The sequence below is a fragment of the Pelobates fuscus genome, chromosome 1 (genome assembly GCF_036172605.1).
Source record: "Pelobates fuscus isolate aPelFus1 chromosome 1, aPelFus1.pri, whole genome shotgun sequence".
Lineage (NCBI taxonomy): Eukaryota > Metazoa > Chordata > Amphibia > Anura > Pelobatidae > Pelobates > Pelobates fuscus.
The window spans coordinates 245,843,741-245,858,512 of record NC_086317.1 but is presented as its reverse complement, the minus strand read 5'-3'; the positions used below and the strand labels follow the sequence as shown (position 1 = coordinate 245,858,512).

At 39.7% G+C, this 14,772-nt stretch overlaps 1 protein-coding gene across 9 annotated transcripts in view; it reads right to left on the bottom strand.

The window, feature by feature from the left end:
* Positions 1-14,772, bottom strand: part of COL16A1 (collagen type XVI alpha 1 chain) — a 178,651-nt gene that overhangs the window by 58,983 nt on the left and 104,896 nt on the right. For all 9 annotated transcript variants that reach the window (XM_063456263.1, XM_063456273.1, XM_063456317.1 and 6 more), the window contains exons 22-24: positions 13,399-13,521; positions 8,267-8,293; positions 6,966-7,001 (exon numbers count right to left, since the gene is read on the bottom strand). In XM_063456263.1, the coding sequence (XP_063312333.1) occupies positions 6,966-7,001; positions 8,267-8,293; positions 13,399-13,521 (186 nt within the window). The remainder of the gene's footprint in view (positions 1-6,965; positions 7,002-8,266; positions 8,294-13,398; positions 13,522-14,772) is intronic.

The following is a 14,772-nucleotide window of genomic DNA, read 5'->3' as shown; positions in this document are numbered from 1 at the left end:
GTGCGGTGGTAATTTTAAAATTTTCATTTTTACACACACATTTGTGTGTGATTTAGGAGAGCCTGTTGTTGGTTATTGCAAGTAAACACTCCAGGTTGTTTTCTGCAAGGCCTCCTGAGTACAACCATGCCACTCATGCATAGGTTTGCCAGGGTTTTGGGAAGGTTCAGTTACAATTGTATGACTTGTAATTCAATTGAGAGTATTTCTTCTGATAGGCCTATCTTTAGTTTGGGGCATATCACGTACAACAGTTTTATTTATTGCCATAAAAGTGTAGATATTTGAAATGTAGACACCCCATGGTATTATATATGGAGTGCTTTGATGCCTTTGATGCAACCGTTTTAGCCCACAAAATTGGAGAAAGTGTGTAGTGGTAACTTTTCAGTTTTCATTTTTACACACACATTGTTTTTTGATTGTGATTTAGGAGAGCCTGTTGTTGGTTACTGCAAGAAAACACTCCAGGTTGTTTTCTGCAAGGCCTCCATACATAGGGTAAACGTAACCAAAAAAACAAAACAAAAAAACTGAATGGCAAATGTTAAAAGAAAAATAACAATGGACCAGTGTGTGGTATATAGTTTGAAGCAGTCCCCAATGCAGAGACCAGACTGTCCAGGGCAATCAGGACAGTAATATGTAGTATATTTTCTCGTCCCCCTCTTAAAACAGACTATTTTGGGGGGATTCTGCTTTGCAGCAGTAGGGGGGATTTTAAAAATAAAATGTTTAGCCCCAACTCTGCTCTCTCCCATCACCGCCCGGGGAGCAGGTCCATCACAGTACTAAATCCCTGAAATGATCTGGAGCGGAAACTGTAAAAAATTCAGTTGCATTTCAGGCTTTGCTTTTTTGCACAACAAAAAAGCATTGTGGGTTGCAATCTGCATTAAGTAAATTGCAATCTTTTTGTACCAGGCCCTTGTCTTCCATATAATTAGGTAGGGCTGCAGCAGCTGATCTGCCAGATAAACCCCACCCATATGCCGGTTACAGGCCTTGATGCACACTGGCTTCCTTGTGCTCTCAGTTAAGCAACATACAGAGACCTCCACAGTCCTCTCAGTGTGGATGGTGCTAAGAAGGTACACATCCTTCTTGTATCTGTACTTAACTGCCAACAGCTCCTCTTGGCGCAGAGCTGAGGTCTTTCCCCTTCGTAGCCGGGTGCGTGCAAGTTGTCCTGGGAAACCTGCGCTGTTCTTTCTGATTGTACAGCAAGCTACTGTATCAAAACAATATAGTAGCTTGAACAAATGGTCACTTGTATAAAAATTGGTACCCTTTGTTCATCAGGGGGGATATCAGGTCCCAGACAATCTTGCCACTGGTTCCCATATGTTCTGGGCAACCTGGAGGGTCAAGGTGGGTATCCTTTCCCTCATACACCCGGAAGGCTGGAGTATACCCAGTCTCGCTATCAAAGAGCTTATACACCTTTACACCATACCTGGAACGCTTGGAAGGAATATACTGCTTGAATCCCAGTCTTCCCTTATACTTTATCAGGGATTCATCCACACATATATTCCTTTCAGGTGTATAAGCCTCTGCAAACCTGGCAGCGAAGTGGGTAATCAGGGGGCAGATTTTATACAGCCTGTCATACTGGGGATGCTCCCTAGGGGGACACAGGCTGTTGTCGCTGAAGTGCATGAACTGTAGAATAATTTCATCCCTCTTCCTCAACATACATTGGGAGCAAATAGGGGCTAGAGCAGATGAGGCTTCTACTCCAGTAGGAGCAGATGGAGGGCTTCTTTATGATGCCCATCAGCATAGTCAATGCCCAATTTTTTAAAAAATTCTGGCACATTGATGGGGGCCCATTGCTGCTTTGCCAGAAAAGACTCAGGATAAGAAGCACGGAACTGATGGGCATATAAATTAGTTTTGACGACAATGTTCCCCAATACATCATCGCCAAGAAACACCTCCATAAACTGCTGAGGGCTAAATCCTGCGACATCCACATTGATGCAAGAATTTGCAGTGAAGGGTGGGATATCTGGCCTCTGGCGATGAGGCACTACTCACTCCTCAGCAGTATGTCTCCTTCTGGCTGGGAGACTAGCAGGCTTAGATACAACATCACTAGATACATCACTAGCAGCAAACACTGTATCTAGTGATGTATCTGAGCACCTGGCAGGGTCAAAATCAGGGTCGGAGTCAGAAATAGACGAGTCAGACTCTAACGCAAGGATGGCATACGCCTCCTTAGCGCTATACGACCTCTGTTACCTCTGTGACATGATCACAATCACTTTATTTAGTGATCTGTCACAAAAAAAACACTAAAAAAATGAACCCTTAAAAAAAATGCACAGACAGCAAAATAAGTGCTGCTGTGCAAGAGCCGGTGATCTATACAGTGATCACTGGCAGGATAAGGGTTAATAGGTCTGAAATTAGCTTTTGGGTCTTACAAAAAAAAAATCACAAAAAAATGAACCCCTAAAAAAATGCACAGACAGCAAAAAAGTGCTGCTGTGCAAGAGCCTGTGGTTATAGTGATCACTGGCAAGATAGGGGTTAATGGCTCTGAACAGAACCTTTGGGTCTCAAAATTTTACAAATCCCTACCTAAAACTGCCTAAATCTCTACCTAAAACACAGATATTTCCCCTTCTCTCACTAAAACACAAGTGATGAGAGAGAGGGAGATCCACACTGATCACTAATATTGACCTGATCAGACAAATGGGGATCATAGTTATAATAAAATTGTTATAGGGGCAAGCTCTGATTGGATGTCCCTAGCCTGCCTCTATGATAAAGCTCCATGATGCACTGCCTTTGAGGAACTCCGCACAGGCAGAGCATCGGAAGCCTGACCGATGGCTTCCAATGCTCTGCTTTACTGCAGGGCACCACGTGGAGCAACCTAGAAGTGATCACTCCAGGGGGAGCGATCTCCCAGTGCCTGGCAGTATGGAAAGGTATTGCACGATGCCTCGACATCGAGGCATCGCTGCAATACCATCAGAGTGGCTGGAAGCGAGCTTCAAGCGCTCTAATTAGCCGCGGACTTATCAGGTACGTCCGTGGTCCTTAAGGACCGTTTTTTGTCGGACGTACCTTGATACATCCGCGGTCGGGAAGCGGTTAATAATGTATTAATATGGTGAATAATTCAACTGTAAAAAAATGCTCAGACCATAAGGTCACAGGTTCTACTTCCAGAAGACTATACACAAATATTCATCATTCCAAAATAGGAAAAATGTGAGAACCAGTGAAATGAGTAATGATAGCATGACTGCATCAGGTTCTGATTTGGTTAATTTCGAAGTATGGACTAAGCACTTGAAATCATCTTTAATAATAATAACATAAATGAAGTGATGGCTGAAAAATGAAGTCTGTCTGTGCTCATTTGCATGTCAAACTAGGAATTCTGGGATATTGTGGAAGCATGATTTCTTGAGTTTTTAAACCCAATATCAAAATCCAACTTGAGATACTACGCAAGTAATGCATTAAAGTCATTTTTGTATTATATGAGTATTTATATATTATTGTTATTAAATAAATAGTGTGGATAAGTATTTACATATGCATATGTTACAGTGGTTATTCAAATACTTTGGATCCCAGGCACTACTTATTAATTTGGGTTAGTTTGTTTTTGGTTAGAATATTTTTTGTGGGTTCCCATTGGTTGGGACAAGCAGATGACATTTGTCAAACATCAGATGAATACCTGTAGTAATGGTTTATTGTAACCGCAGTTATACTGTGATAAGTCTAATAAAGGGAACTTGCAGATTTTATGTTGCTACTGTTTATTAGGTGATCACTGAATTTATTTTACAATATATTAATAGGTCATAAAGCTTACACTGTGCATAATGTGGATCCCTGTCAAACATACGATTATACTGTGGTAAGGGTGACCAAATGATTCAAATTATGCTATAATAAACACCTGTAGGATCATTTATATCAAGGACAATCAAAACTATGTGCATTACCATTGTATCTTGTATATTGTGTATGTATCATACAAGACCTAGAAGGTTACACTATGTGGAAAAAAAGTTATTAAAAAAAAAAAAAAAAAAAGTATAAAATCACATGATTATTTTTATAGACTTTATTTGCATAGTAAAATCACCATGATGCAGCGCATAATTAATATCCAGTGTGGACCTTGCTATTTTACATAGTTACCTTTTTTTATATCTAAACGTCACACTAGGTGGTGCTGCTGCAGCACACTACACACAACATCGTAATTTTATTTACTGCAATGTCTTTTTGAATCAGTGAAATAATTTTGAAAGAAAATGGACTGAATTTACTCTGTTAGCTAATAGTTTGATGTGTGAGAGCAATATAAGACACTTGATTTCTGTGGATTAACTGTAACTAACAGACAGTCTTTCAGATGTGGAATTAAATTTCTTGTGTTGTTTTGTCTGCCTCTAAAATGAATGGCAAACGTTTTGGTAAAAAACAATATTCATTTTCAAAATTTTCTTAAATAACAAGGTAAGGATGCTCAACAACAACGTTAGGATGCAGAAGACGGTTTAATGTCAAAAGTCATACCCCATGACATGACTATATATATATTTCTATATACATACATACAGTTGTAATACAAATTATTGAAAATCAGGTTTATCAGATTTAGTCAAAATTTACTGACTTTCAGCTGTTTGCAATGAATACATAAAACAAAAGCAATATAAATAGCTCAACACAACAAATGCTTCAAAATTATCCAATCCCTTCATGGCAAGCATAGTACTTAGTAGAGCATCTTTTTGCAGTTATGACCTGCTGCTAACAAGATGCATAGCCAGATACAAGCTTCTGGCAGCATTCCTGAGGAATCTTAGCCCATTGCTCATGAGGAAGGGCCTCCAGTTCATTAATATTCTTGGGTTTGCATGCTGCAACCGCCACCTTTAAAACCAAGCATGAGATTTTCTATGGGGTTCAAGTCAAGTGACTGTAATGGCCACTGTAGAATTTTCCAGGGCTTCTTCTGCAACCAAGCCTTGGTGGAATTTAAAGTATGCTTAGGATCATTGTCTTGTTGGAAGGTCTAATGATGCCCAAGCTTCAACTTCCTCACTGACGGCACAACGTTTTCGCCTACGATTTCCTGATACTTCAATGAATCCATCTTGCCTACCACACACTGCAGGTTTCTAGTGCCAAAGAATGTAAAACAGCCACAGAGTAACACCAACATGCCTAAAGGGATCCTATAGTGCCAGGAAAACAAAGCCATTTTCCTTACACTATAAGTCGCTACAGTGCCCCTCTCCCTTGTGACCCCCCTCTGGCGGGTCTGAAGGGGTTGAAACCCCTTCAACCACTTACCTGAATCCATCGCCGATGTCCCTCTGCGCTAGGTCAGGCTCCGCCCATGCTCCTCCCCCACCGCTGTCAGCCAGCGGGAAGAGACCTAATGCGCATGCGCGGAAATGGCTGCATTACACCTGCTTTCTTATGGGAAAAATCTGACGCTGAAGGTCCGTTTCCTTGGGAGGAAAAGTTAAAGTTTTGTTTCATTGCTCCACAGAACAGAATCCAAAACCCTCTGTGGCTTATTTATATGATTTTCAGCATATTGGAGCTGACTTTTATTTTGCTTTTGGGTCAGTAGTGGCAAATGTCTCAGAGCCCTGGCATGGAAACCTTATGCGTTTAATATGCGCCTTACTGTGAAAGCTCAGTGTCTGTTGCCGCCAAGTCTTGCTGCAGGTCTTTTGTAGTTGCTCGAGGGTTTTTCAAAACCTGCCTTCTCAGAAAACTGGTTGACTTCCTGATAGCTTCCTTTTTCTGCCCCGTCCAGGTAGTGTTGCCACTGTTCCTTCAACTTTGAACTTGCGAACTATGCTTCCAACTGTGTCTATAGGAACATTTAGTGCCTTTGCTACCTTTTTGAAGCCTGTTCCTTGTTTGTGAAGGGCGATGATCTCTTCTCTTAACTTTGTGGACCATTTTTTTTACTTTGCCATATTTCTAGCATGCACTCTAATGTGACACTCAAAAAACCCATAGTCAGTTCAAACATTTCAAGTGATTTTTTGCACCAGGTGTTCTTGAGACAACACGTGTTTTGCATATTTGTGCTGTTGTGAGGGATTCTATTGAAAAATTTTGAGACTGGAGAAGTCATTAAAAGTTGAATTTTCAATTGAATTTGGGGAAACCACTTGAAGCATTCGTTGTGTTGAACTATATGAATTGCGATTGATTTGTTCATTGAAAACAGATGAAAGTCTGTAAAATTTGACAATACACCTGATTTTCAATGGGGGTTGAATAATTTTGATTGCAACTGTACATATATGTATGTGTTAATTAGAGCTTGTTTAAACATGTGCCACAGTATTTTATTTTAAATCTACCAATCGCATATATGTATATACAGTAAACAGTATGGGTGTGCTATGATTTATACACACTTTGTCAAGAACCTATTATTCTGTTTCCAAATTATGGCTCTTTTTAACTTGCTCTGGAAGGAAATCTGGATTCCTTATTTTATTAGTTATACAATAAAAGTTAAGATTTATTGTCATGCATTTTCATGGGAGTTAACCTTCTATTAGTTGGTATTTTCACTATCACCAGTATTTACTTAAGTTTTAACTCTGTAAGTGTTATCTTTTTCTGGCATAATTGCGACTACTCTGCCGCTTGTTTGTAGAATTCCAGTTAAGTTTCTTTCTGCATGAGTATGACTATACTACATCATATTTCATGTAAGTTCATGGTATGTTAACTTGCTTTAACCTTGTTCTACTGTACGTAAAAGTGAACCATACATTAATTTATAGGAATGCAACATCTTCAAAATGTCTGGAGACATAAACCATGCGACCAGGCTGAATCTTTAGAACCCTAAGAGGACATTCATTTATTATGCTAAATTAATATTACAGTAGTTTAATTTAGGTGATTTAACATTTAGAAACAGTTGCTTCACTCACCCTTTCTCCTTTCACCCCACCTGGACCTTTCTCTCCCTATGATCATCAAGAAATAAAAGATTAACAGTATTCAATAAAGCGTATAAAAGTAAAAATAAAAAATAATTAGAAACAAGACAAAAACTAGACATTTCTACTCTCTTAATTTCAAAATCCAAACATGATTTCAAGTTAGGCAGGGAATTATCTATATGCCTGTCCATCTATTTTATGTAAGAGCTGGATGGCTTGCTACATTAGCCCCCCCCCCCCCACCCTCCCTCCATGGTGTTAAACTACTAATATTCTATCCAGGTGGTAAGGGAGCACTATCCTTCGCTCTTCTTGCTCCCTTGCGCTCCCTTCTGTGATGCCAGGAGCCAGAATATGCTGTCACTCTGGCTCCGGCATCACTAAGCGGTGCAGAGGGAGCTGAGCAACAAAGGCTCAGTTCCCTCGCCGCCTCCATTGAGATGCCCCAGCAGAGCCAGCTCAGCCAACAGCCCAAGCAAAGCCTGCAACCCCAGCAGAGCCTGCCCAACCAGCAGTCCCATTAGAGCCAGCAGCCCCAGAAGAGCCAACCTAGTCAGCAGGAGCCAACAAGGAGCCTGCCGAGCCAGCCCTGCAGTTGTCAGGGACAGCATCCACTCCAGCTCTCCCAAAGGTAGGGAGGCTGAGTGGATGTAATTTTTTAATAATTTGTGAGTGTATGAGAAAATGTGTGTGTGTCTGTCAGTGAATGTGTGTGGGTGCCTGTCAGTAAATATGTGTGTGTGTGCCTGTCAGTGAATGTGTGTTTGTGTCTGTTTGTGAGTATGTGTCTGTCATTATGAGTCTGTCTGTGTGTCTGTCAGTGAGTATGAGTGTCATTGTGAGTGTCTGTCAGTGAGTGTGTGTGTGTGTGTCTGTGAATGAGTGCATGTAGCTGTCAGTGTGTGTCTGAGTGAGTGAATGTGTGTGTATCTGTCAGAGTGTGTCAAATCAGTGAGGGTGTGTGTGACTGTTTGTGTCAGTATGTGTCTGTCAGTGAAAGTGTGTGTTGGTTAAAAAGTGTGTTCCAATGACTGCATATGTGTGCCAATGCCTGTGTATCTGTCAGTGAATGTATGTCAGTGCATGTATCAATGTGGGCATGTGTGTCAGTCAAAAACGTGGCCCTGATATAAATTGGTGAGGCAAATTTAGATTAGGGGGGTGCCCGAATATAGTCGTGCCTAGGGCAGCACAATTCCAAAATACACCACTGGGTGGGAGGGTAAACACAAAACAAGCAGTGCCAACAATGTGATGTGAGCTCACACTCCATACCAAGCCAGATATACCTGATCACCTTTTGGTCCTTGAATTCCCTGGAAAAGATAAGACAGCAATTAAAGATCAATGTTGGAAAAACATAACAATTTTAAAGAAGGGAAATAAAGTGCAACTGGAGTGACTGTTTCTTAATACACTAACATAAATGAACAAGCTTAAAAAAAACAACAAAACAGTACAAGAGAAGGAGAGATTGATAATGTATTGTGCTGATAAAGCACTGGACGAACATGCATATATAATAGGACTAACTGGCATATGTCAATAGTCACATAGCATGGTATACTGAAAATATAAAGAAAAGCTCTTGATCTATATGTGTTTCTGGAGTTAGACTATAATCTTCACTCACCAAGCCATTCCCGGAGAAGTACAAGTTTCTTAAAATGAGTTTCAATGTATTAGACATACAAATCACTTTTCCAAATAAAAGTACCCAAATACTATGTTAATCAATATTTGATGGGTGTGCTATGATTTAAAGTTTTCTCATATTTTTGTATGTCTGAACCTATTGCAAAGCAACATTTTAGTCTTAAAAATAACATCTTAGTAGAGACACACAGTGATTATATGATTATATATTAAAATATATTTATAAGATTATATGAAACCATCTTGAATTAATATTTTAATGCTTTGTTTAGTCCCCACTATTCTATACTCCCTGTGCTAATCAGTGATAGGGTCGCACAGACCCAATATCATACACAACAGAAGTCCCTGTGGCCCTGGCTCGTGAAGCAGCTAGGAGGCTAGCCTCCTGCTCACAGACTATCGACCCTGTCCCCAAAAGAACAAAAAAGACCTATTGTCACTGTGGAGAGGGGGTATGGGAGAGCCCCGGATGCTAATTTAATCCCCAGTTAAAGCTGGGTTTAATTCAGAGGATCACCAGGACCCATTATCACACTGAGCGCTTGAGATACCCTGAATCGCTATGGAACTAGTCTAGATCAGAACTATGCTGTGATACAGTGAATCTTTGATCGGGTTTCGCTCTGTCCCCCAACCACCAATCACAGCGCTGTTTGGTGGGGATGTCAGGGAGGTGAGGAGGCATCTGGCAATATCCAGAAGTTTTGGATGCTATATTTCTAAGTACTCTGGGAATCTCGGTTTTCCCATAGTCCTGTTTAGGAAGGACACAACAGGGGGGAAAGAGCATTAACCATGGACTGATCTCATTTACCCTTATCAGCCAACACATAGTGGTGCCAGGGAGCAGATTGGATTGTGTTACATTGTATGGATTGAGGGATTATAAATGTATGTGGTGTGTGCTCAATAAGGCAGTTCTGTTTTACCCTTGCATTAAACCTCGACTAATGGTTTGAGGGAAAGGGCTATAATGGTGATAGAATTCGAAGAATATCTAATCTACTGGTAGTGTGTCTGAAGTCCCCTCATTGGGGATCTGAAGCAAATCAGATCATCCTAATAGCACCAAGGAAACTGACCTGGCAGAGGTACTCAGCCTGAGTAAAGCAGTTCCATCACATCATATGTGTGCCATCCATAAATACATACATTCATCTACCTGTGTACAAGTTGGCTATTAAACCTGACGCAACTTTGATACCTGATTTAAACCTGGTTGGTACATAGTCCAAAGCTGGACCACAGTGGTTAGGGAAGGTTTCAGATAGTGGAAGTAAATGATTTGTGAGTTTACTGTATTTCTATTTTACACTGATCCTCCACAACATTAAAACCACTTGCCTAATGTAGTGCAGGTTCCCCTCTTGCTGCCAAAAGAACTCAGATGAGTCATGGACTCCAAAAGACTTCTGAATATGTCTTGTGGTATATAGCAGCAAGATGTTAGCAGCAGATACTTTAAGTAGTGCAAGTTGAAGGCGGAGCCTCCCTGGATCATATTTGTTGTTCCAGCACATCCCACAGAAGTTGAATCCAATTGTGATCTGGGGAATTTGTCCTCCCTTGCACTACTTTTGGTAGGTACTCACCACTGCAACCCTCCACAAGACTTGTCGTTTTGGTAATGCTCGGACCCAGTCATCTAGCCATCAGTATTTGGCTCTTCCAACTGACTGTTCATTTGCTGCCTATTATATCCCACGCCTTTACAGGTACCATTGTAATAATATAAACAATGTTATTTACTTCACCTGTCAGTGGTTTTAATATTATGTGGTTGCATATACTGTTAAAAGGACACTCTAGGCACCAAAACAGCTTTAGCACAATTAAATGATTTTAGTGTAAATACCATACCCATGCAGTGTCACTGCTATTCACTGCCATTTAGGAGTTAAATAAGTTTGTTTATGCAGCATTAGCCACACTTTCCCTGGCTGGTACTTACACAGCCTTCCTGAAAAAAAAAAGAAGTCTAAATTTTTTAGCATCCTTATTTCCAGGTGTAATAAGGATGCTAAAAACGCCAGAAATCTCTCTTTTTCACATTTTGAACTTTGGTGTCAAAATCAAGCACCAGAAATCATAACTTCTAAAGTAAACACAGTATGCTGTAAGAGCTGACTGAAAATTAAACCATTATTGTTTTTTGTGGAGGCTGGGTGTGTCACAGCTAGGGGAGGTGTAGCTATGGCTGCATTAACAGAAACACACTTCTAAATATATATATTAACACTGCTTCATTAAGCTACAGTTTTTTGGTGATGGAGTATCTATTTGAGCAAAACTGCTGCAAAGGTTTTATGAGTGAGATTGAAAAATACATTTACAGTCTGTATTATTAAAGGGAATAATGTTTCAGAGATTCCTGAGACTTTGACAAACAGGGTTATTTATTGAAGTGAGGATTGTCAGGAATTCAAAGCGAATTTCACATTCAAGAACAAAATAGCTGACCTGGAAGCATGCCTGACGAGGAGGATTTTTTTCAGTTCAGTTATTTTGGCCTAAAATTAAACATTCACTTTTAATTCCTGACAATTCTCACTTTAGTGAATAACCCTGAAAGTGTTCTGTAGCATGAAATGTGTTAGAAATCCTGTCCCTTCAAGGGCTGGATTTTCCATTAGGCAGAGTAGGCACCTGCCTACAGGCTCCTCTCCACTAGGGGGCAGAGCTGCAGGATGAATTATAAGGTTTGTAAAACACGGTGCTGTCCCAGCTCGGAAAAACATAATTTTCTATCTGTACCCTTATAATCTCTCCGACACGAGAAGTGCATTGCAGGAGGAAGAGCAAAGACATGAGTGACCCAAACTGTAAAACAGCTCCTGCATCTCTGTTATCCATAATAGGATTGTGACCGGACTAACAAGACAGGGGAGTGTGTAATTTACAAATAACCCTTTAATCTCAACATTTTTCTTACCCTAAATGTAACCCGATTCCAAAACCCAAACAAACCCTTTCATTAGTCACATAGTTAACCACTCAAAGTCTAAACCTAAAAAAAATGATTTATATAAAACCTAGGTTCAACTCATTTTAAATAACTAAGCACATCGTGTACCCCAATATTAAACTTAATCCAACTTTTACCCCAAACAGAATAATTCTCAGCACCCCTTATATCACACATTTTTAATGGTTTTAACACTAAGCAACCTATGTAAACTATCACATTAACCCCTCACAAACTTTAAATACCCCCTTACCCAACCCTACCTCTCACATTATTTTTCTCTGCGTACCTTTGCACAGCTACAATTTGTCACTTTAACTGTTTCTTTTTTGAGAGGGTGCCTTAGAATTCTGTGCCTACAGGTGCCTGGCATGTAAATCTGTCCCTGTTCATGCCAATGGATTCACATTTTTAAATAATGTAAGAATAAAGAGAAACAGTTTAATCACACATTTTAGTGGGATGGCTAATTTCCTGGTGTATGGGTTCAACTGTCCCCATATACTGAATTATAAAGAGAAGGTGACTGACACTGCCAGGAGGTGTGCATTTGATAGAGGTAAGTTTCCCTTGACAGTGATTACAGCTTATCTGTTTTCCTAGGCAAGGAGCCATGCTGAATTTTGCTTAATTCAGGTCCGAGAGCTGATGCCCTCCACCTGATTATTCAATACAAAATCAATCATGTACATCCAACCAAATAGTTTGGCCCAAGTAATCAGCATTGAAGTTTAAAAAGAGCAACCTCTCATATTCTTCAGATTTTTAACAATTACCAAAGCTTTCATTCTGTCCTTCTTTTTGCAGCACCCTATGTCTCACTTAGTCACGCTGCATTGTATGAATATTCCATATACATGGTATATACCAGGGGTCCTCAAACTCCGGCCCTCCAGATGTTGCTGAACTACAACTCCCATGAGTCTTTACATTACATAGATAGCCAGAGAATCATGGGAGTTGTAGTTCAGCAAGGCCGGAGTTTGAGGACCCCTGGTATATACTAACAGCTAAACCTTTTTTTACCTCTTTGGGAAAAAAAACCCCACAAAACACAAATGTAAACTGCCATAGTCTAAAACCAAAAAGGGGGTACAGCTGCCCACAGGCGTATGTGAAACACATATTTTCCAGTGGGCTGATAATTTCTGGTAAACATATTTCATTGTTTAACTTTATTACATTTAAATAAATAAATGTTATGTTTATACTTTGCTGGCACTTTCACATTTGGAAAGAACCTTGTTAAAAGATATTTAGATTTGTAAGTAAAACTGCCAGTGGAATGCAATTTGTACACTAGGGTCAGGTGTCAAAAATTGAAAATTTCAAGGACAAAGCGTAGCGAAATTAAATGGCTTTCTATAGTGCCAATTATATATGTGCTTCAAATTTGATCATGCTAATTAGTAGCAAGCAAATGTTGCTTCTGAAAATGTAGCTATAATTCCAAAGCAAAGCATCATTTTATATCGAAACAAATCCAAAAGTGAACCCAGCACTAAGGGAAAAAGGGATACAATAGACTGAGTATGTTACAAACATATATATATATATAACTCTGTATACTATATATATATATATATATATATATATATATATATATATTTATTTATTTATTTTTTTAAATATTGTAGCAAATATAAATTATATCCATAAAATGTGTTATATTCTGAAACATGAGCTAATTATATCCCAGTGTTATATGTGTGTGTGTATTCACAAACCAGCACTTTGCTGTCTTCCCTTGCAAGAGTTTCCATTCTTTTATGTTTTTTTTTTCTAACTTATTCTCACCGTTTTTCCTGGCTCCCCAATCCCTGGTAGTCCTGTGTCTCCTTTGTTGCCCTTGGGGCCAGGAAAAGTGACCACTTGCATCCCATCTCCAGAAAGCGAAGGACAAACCTCACATGGATCCCCCTGCAAAAGTCACAGCCAAGTTATTTGCAAGACAAGTTGACATGGCATTCTAAAAGTCCACAACCTTATCAGGGATTAAAATGTGTAATTCTATGCTACTAGCCTGGCCTTAAAAATTACTTGCCACGGGAAACCATAGTATACCATCTTGAGGTGAAGTTCTACTTTTTTTTCCAACTTGAATTTTTTTTTACAAATAGGTTAGTAGATATGAAGCACTATAGCTAAGATTGCACACAATGCCTTGATATAACACATTCTCTCTACCAACAATATTGCAGTATTTACAGTACAGATTGATTCTCAGTGTTGAAATAGTCACTGTTAAAGCAGAGGCATGGTTTAGCTTCTTTGCGGTTATAGTCCAGCTAGCAATGCAAACATTTTACATTCAAACATCTTTTTATAAGGGTGGAGCAGAAAACAATGATAAAACAATAAATAAATAATGAAGAAAAACAAATTAACAATGAACAAACTAAAGCTCCCTTTCCATCGCTGTCAGATACAAGCCTAGACCTCGGGTGACTAGAGTGTGGAATAGAGTAAATTAGGACATTCCAATGGCTATACTACTGACTTCCCCAGTGCATCAATGGTTCCTATGTGATGTTATTTTTTTAATAGAACATGTAACCATATATTCCTTGCCTCATGGGTTGCTTTCCCTACTTGGAGTTGTGTTAGAGCCATTTGCTCATAATCTAAGTTGGTCGTGACTTGGGCTATAATTTTCTTAATGGATGGGACGGACGCTCATTTCCAGCTCCTAGCTAGCAACAAGGCTGCCAAGGTGAGTATAATATGTAAAAGTTTAAGGGTTGGCTTAGGGAGATCCTCTGGTAGCATGTTTAGCAAAAATACTTCTAAAGAGGGTTTCCTATGTTTCCGAAAAGTCTTCTATCAAGCCTGTCTCTCTGCCCCAAAATTGTGTCGCTGGAGGGCATGTCCACCTAATTTGAAGCACTGATCCCACTTCAGAGTCACACTGTGTTTCAAACACACATGACTAACATTTGGGAATGTATGGGCTAGTCTGGCAGTTACAAAGTACCATTGGTACAGTAATTGTCATGTGATTTCCAGGTGAGATGTGCAAGAAGAGAGCCCCATGTGGGATGTGAATGCTCTTTTCCAGGTCTCAGGAGTTCTCCTTACCCACATCTTTTTTTCCACTCCTTTATGGATTTCCATTTTGCTTCCTGCCCTTTTAGGTTCACTGCTGTGCAACAAAGTGTCAGTGTTCCCTCT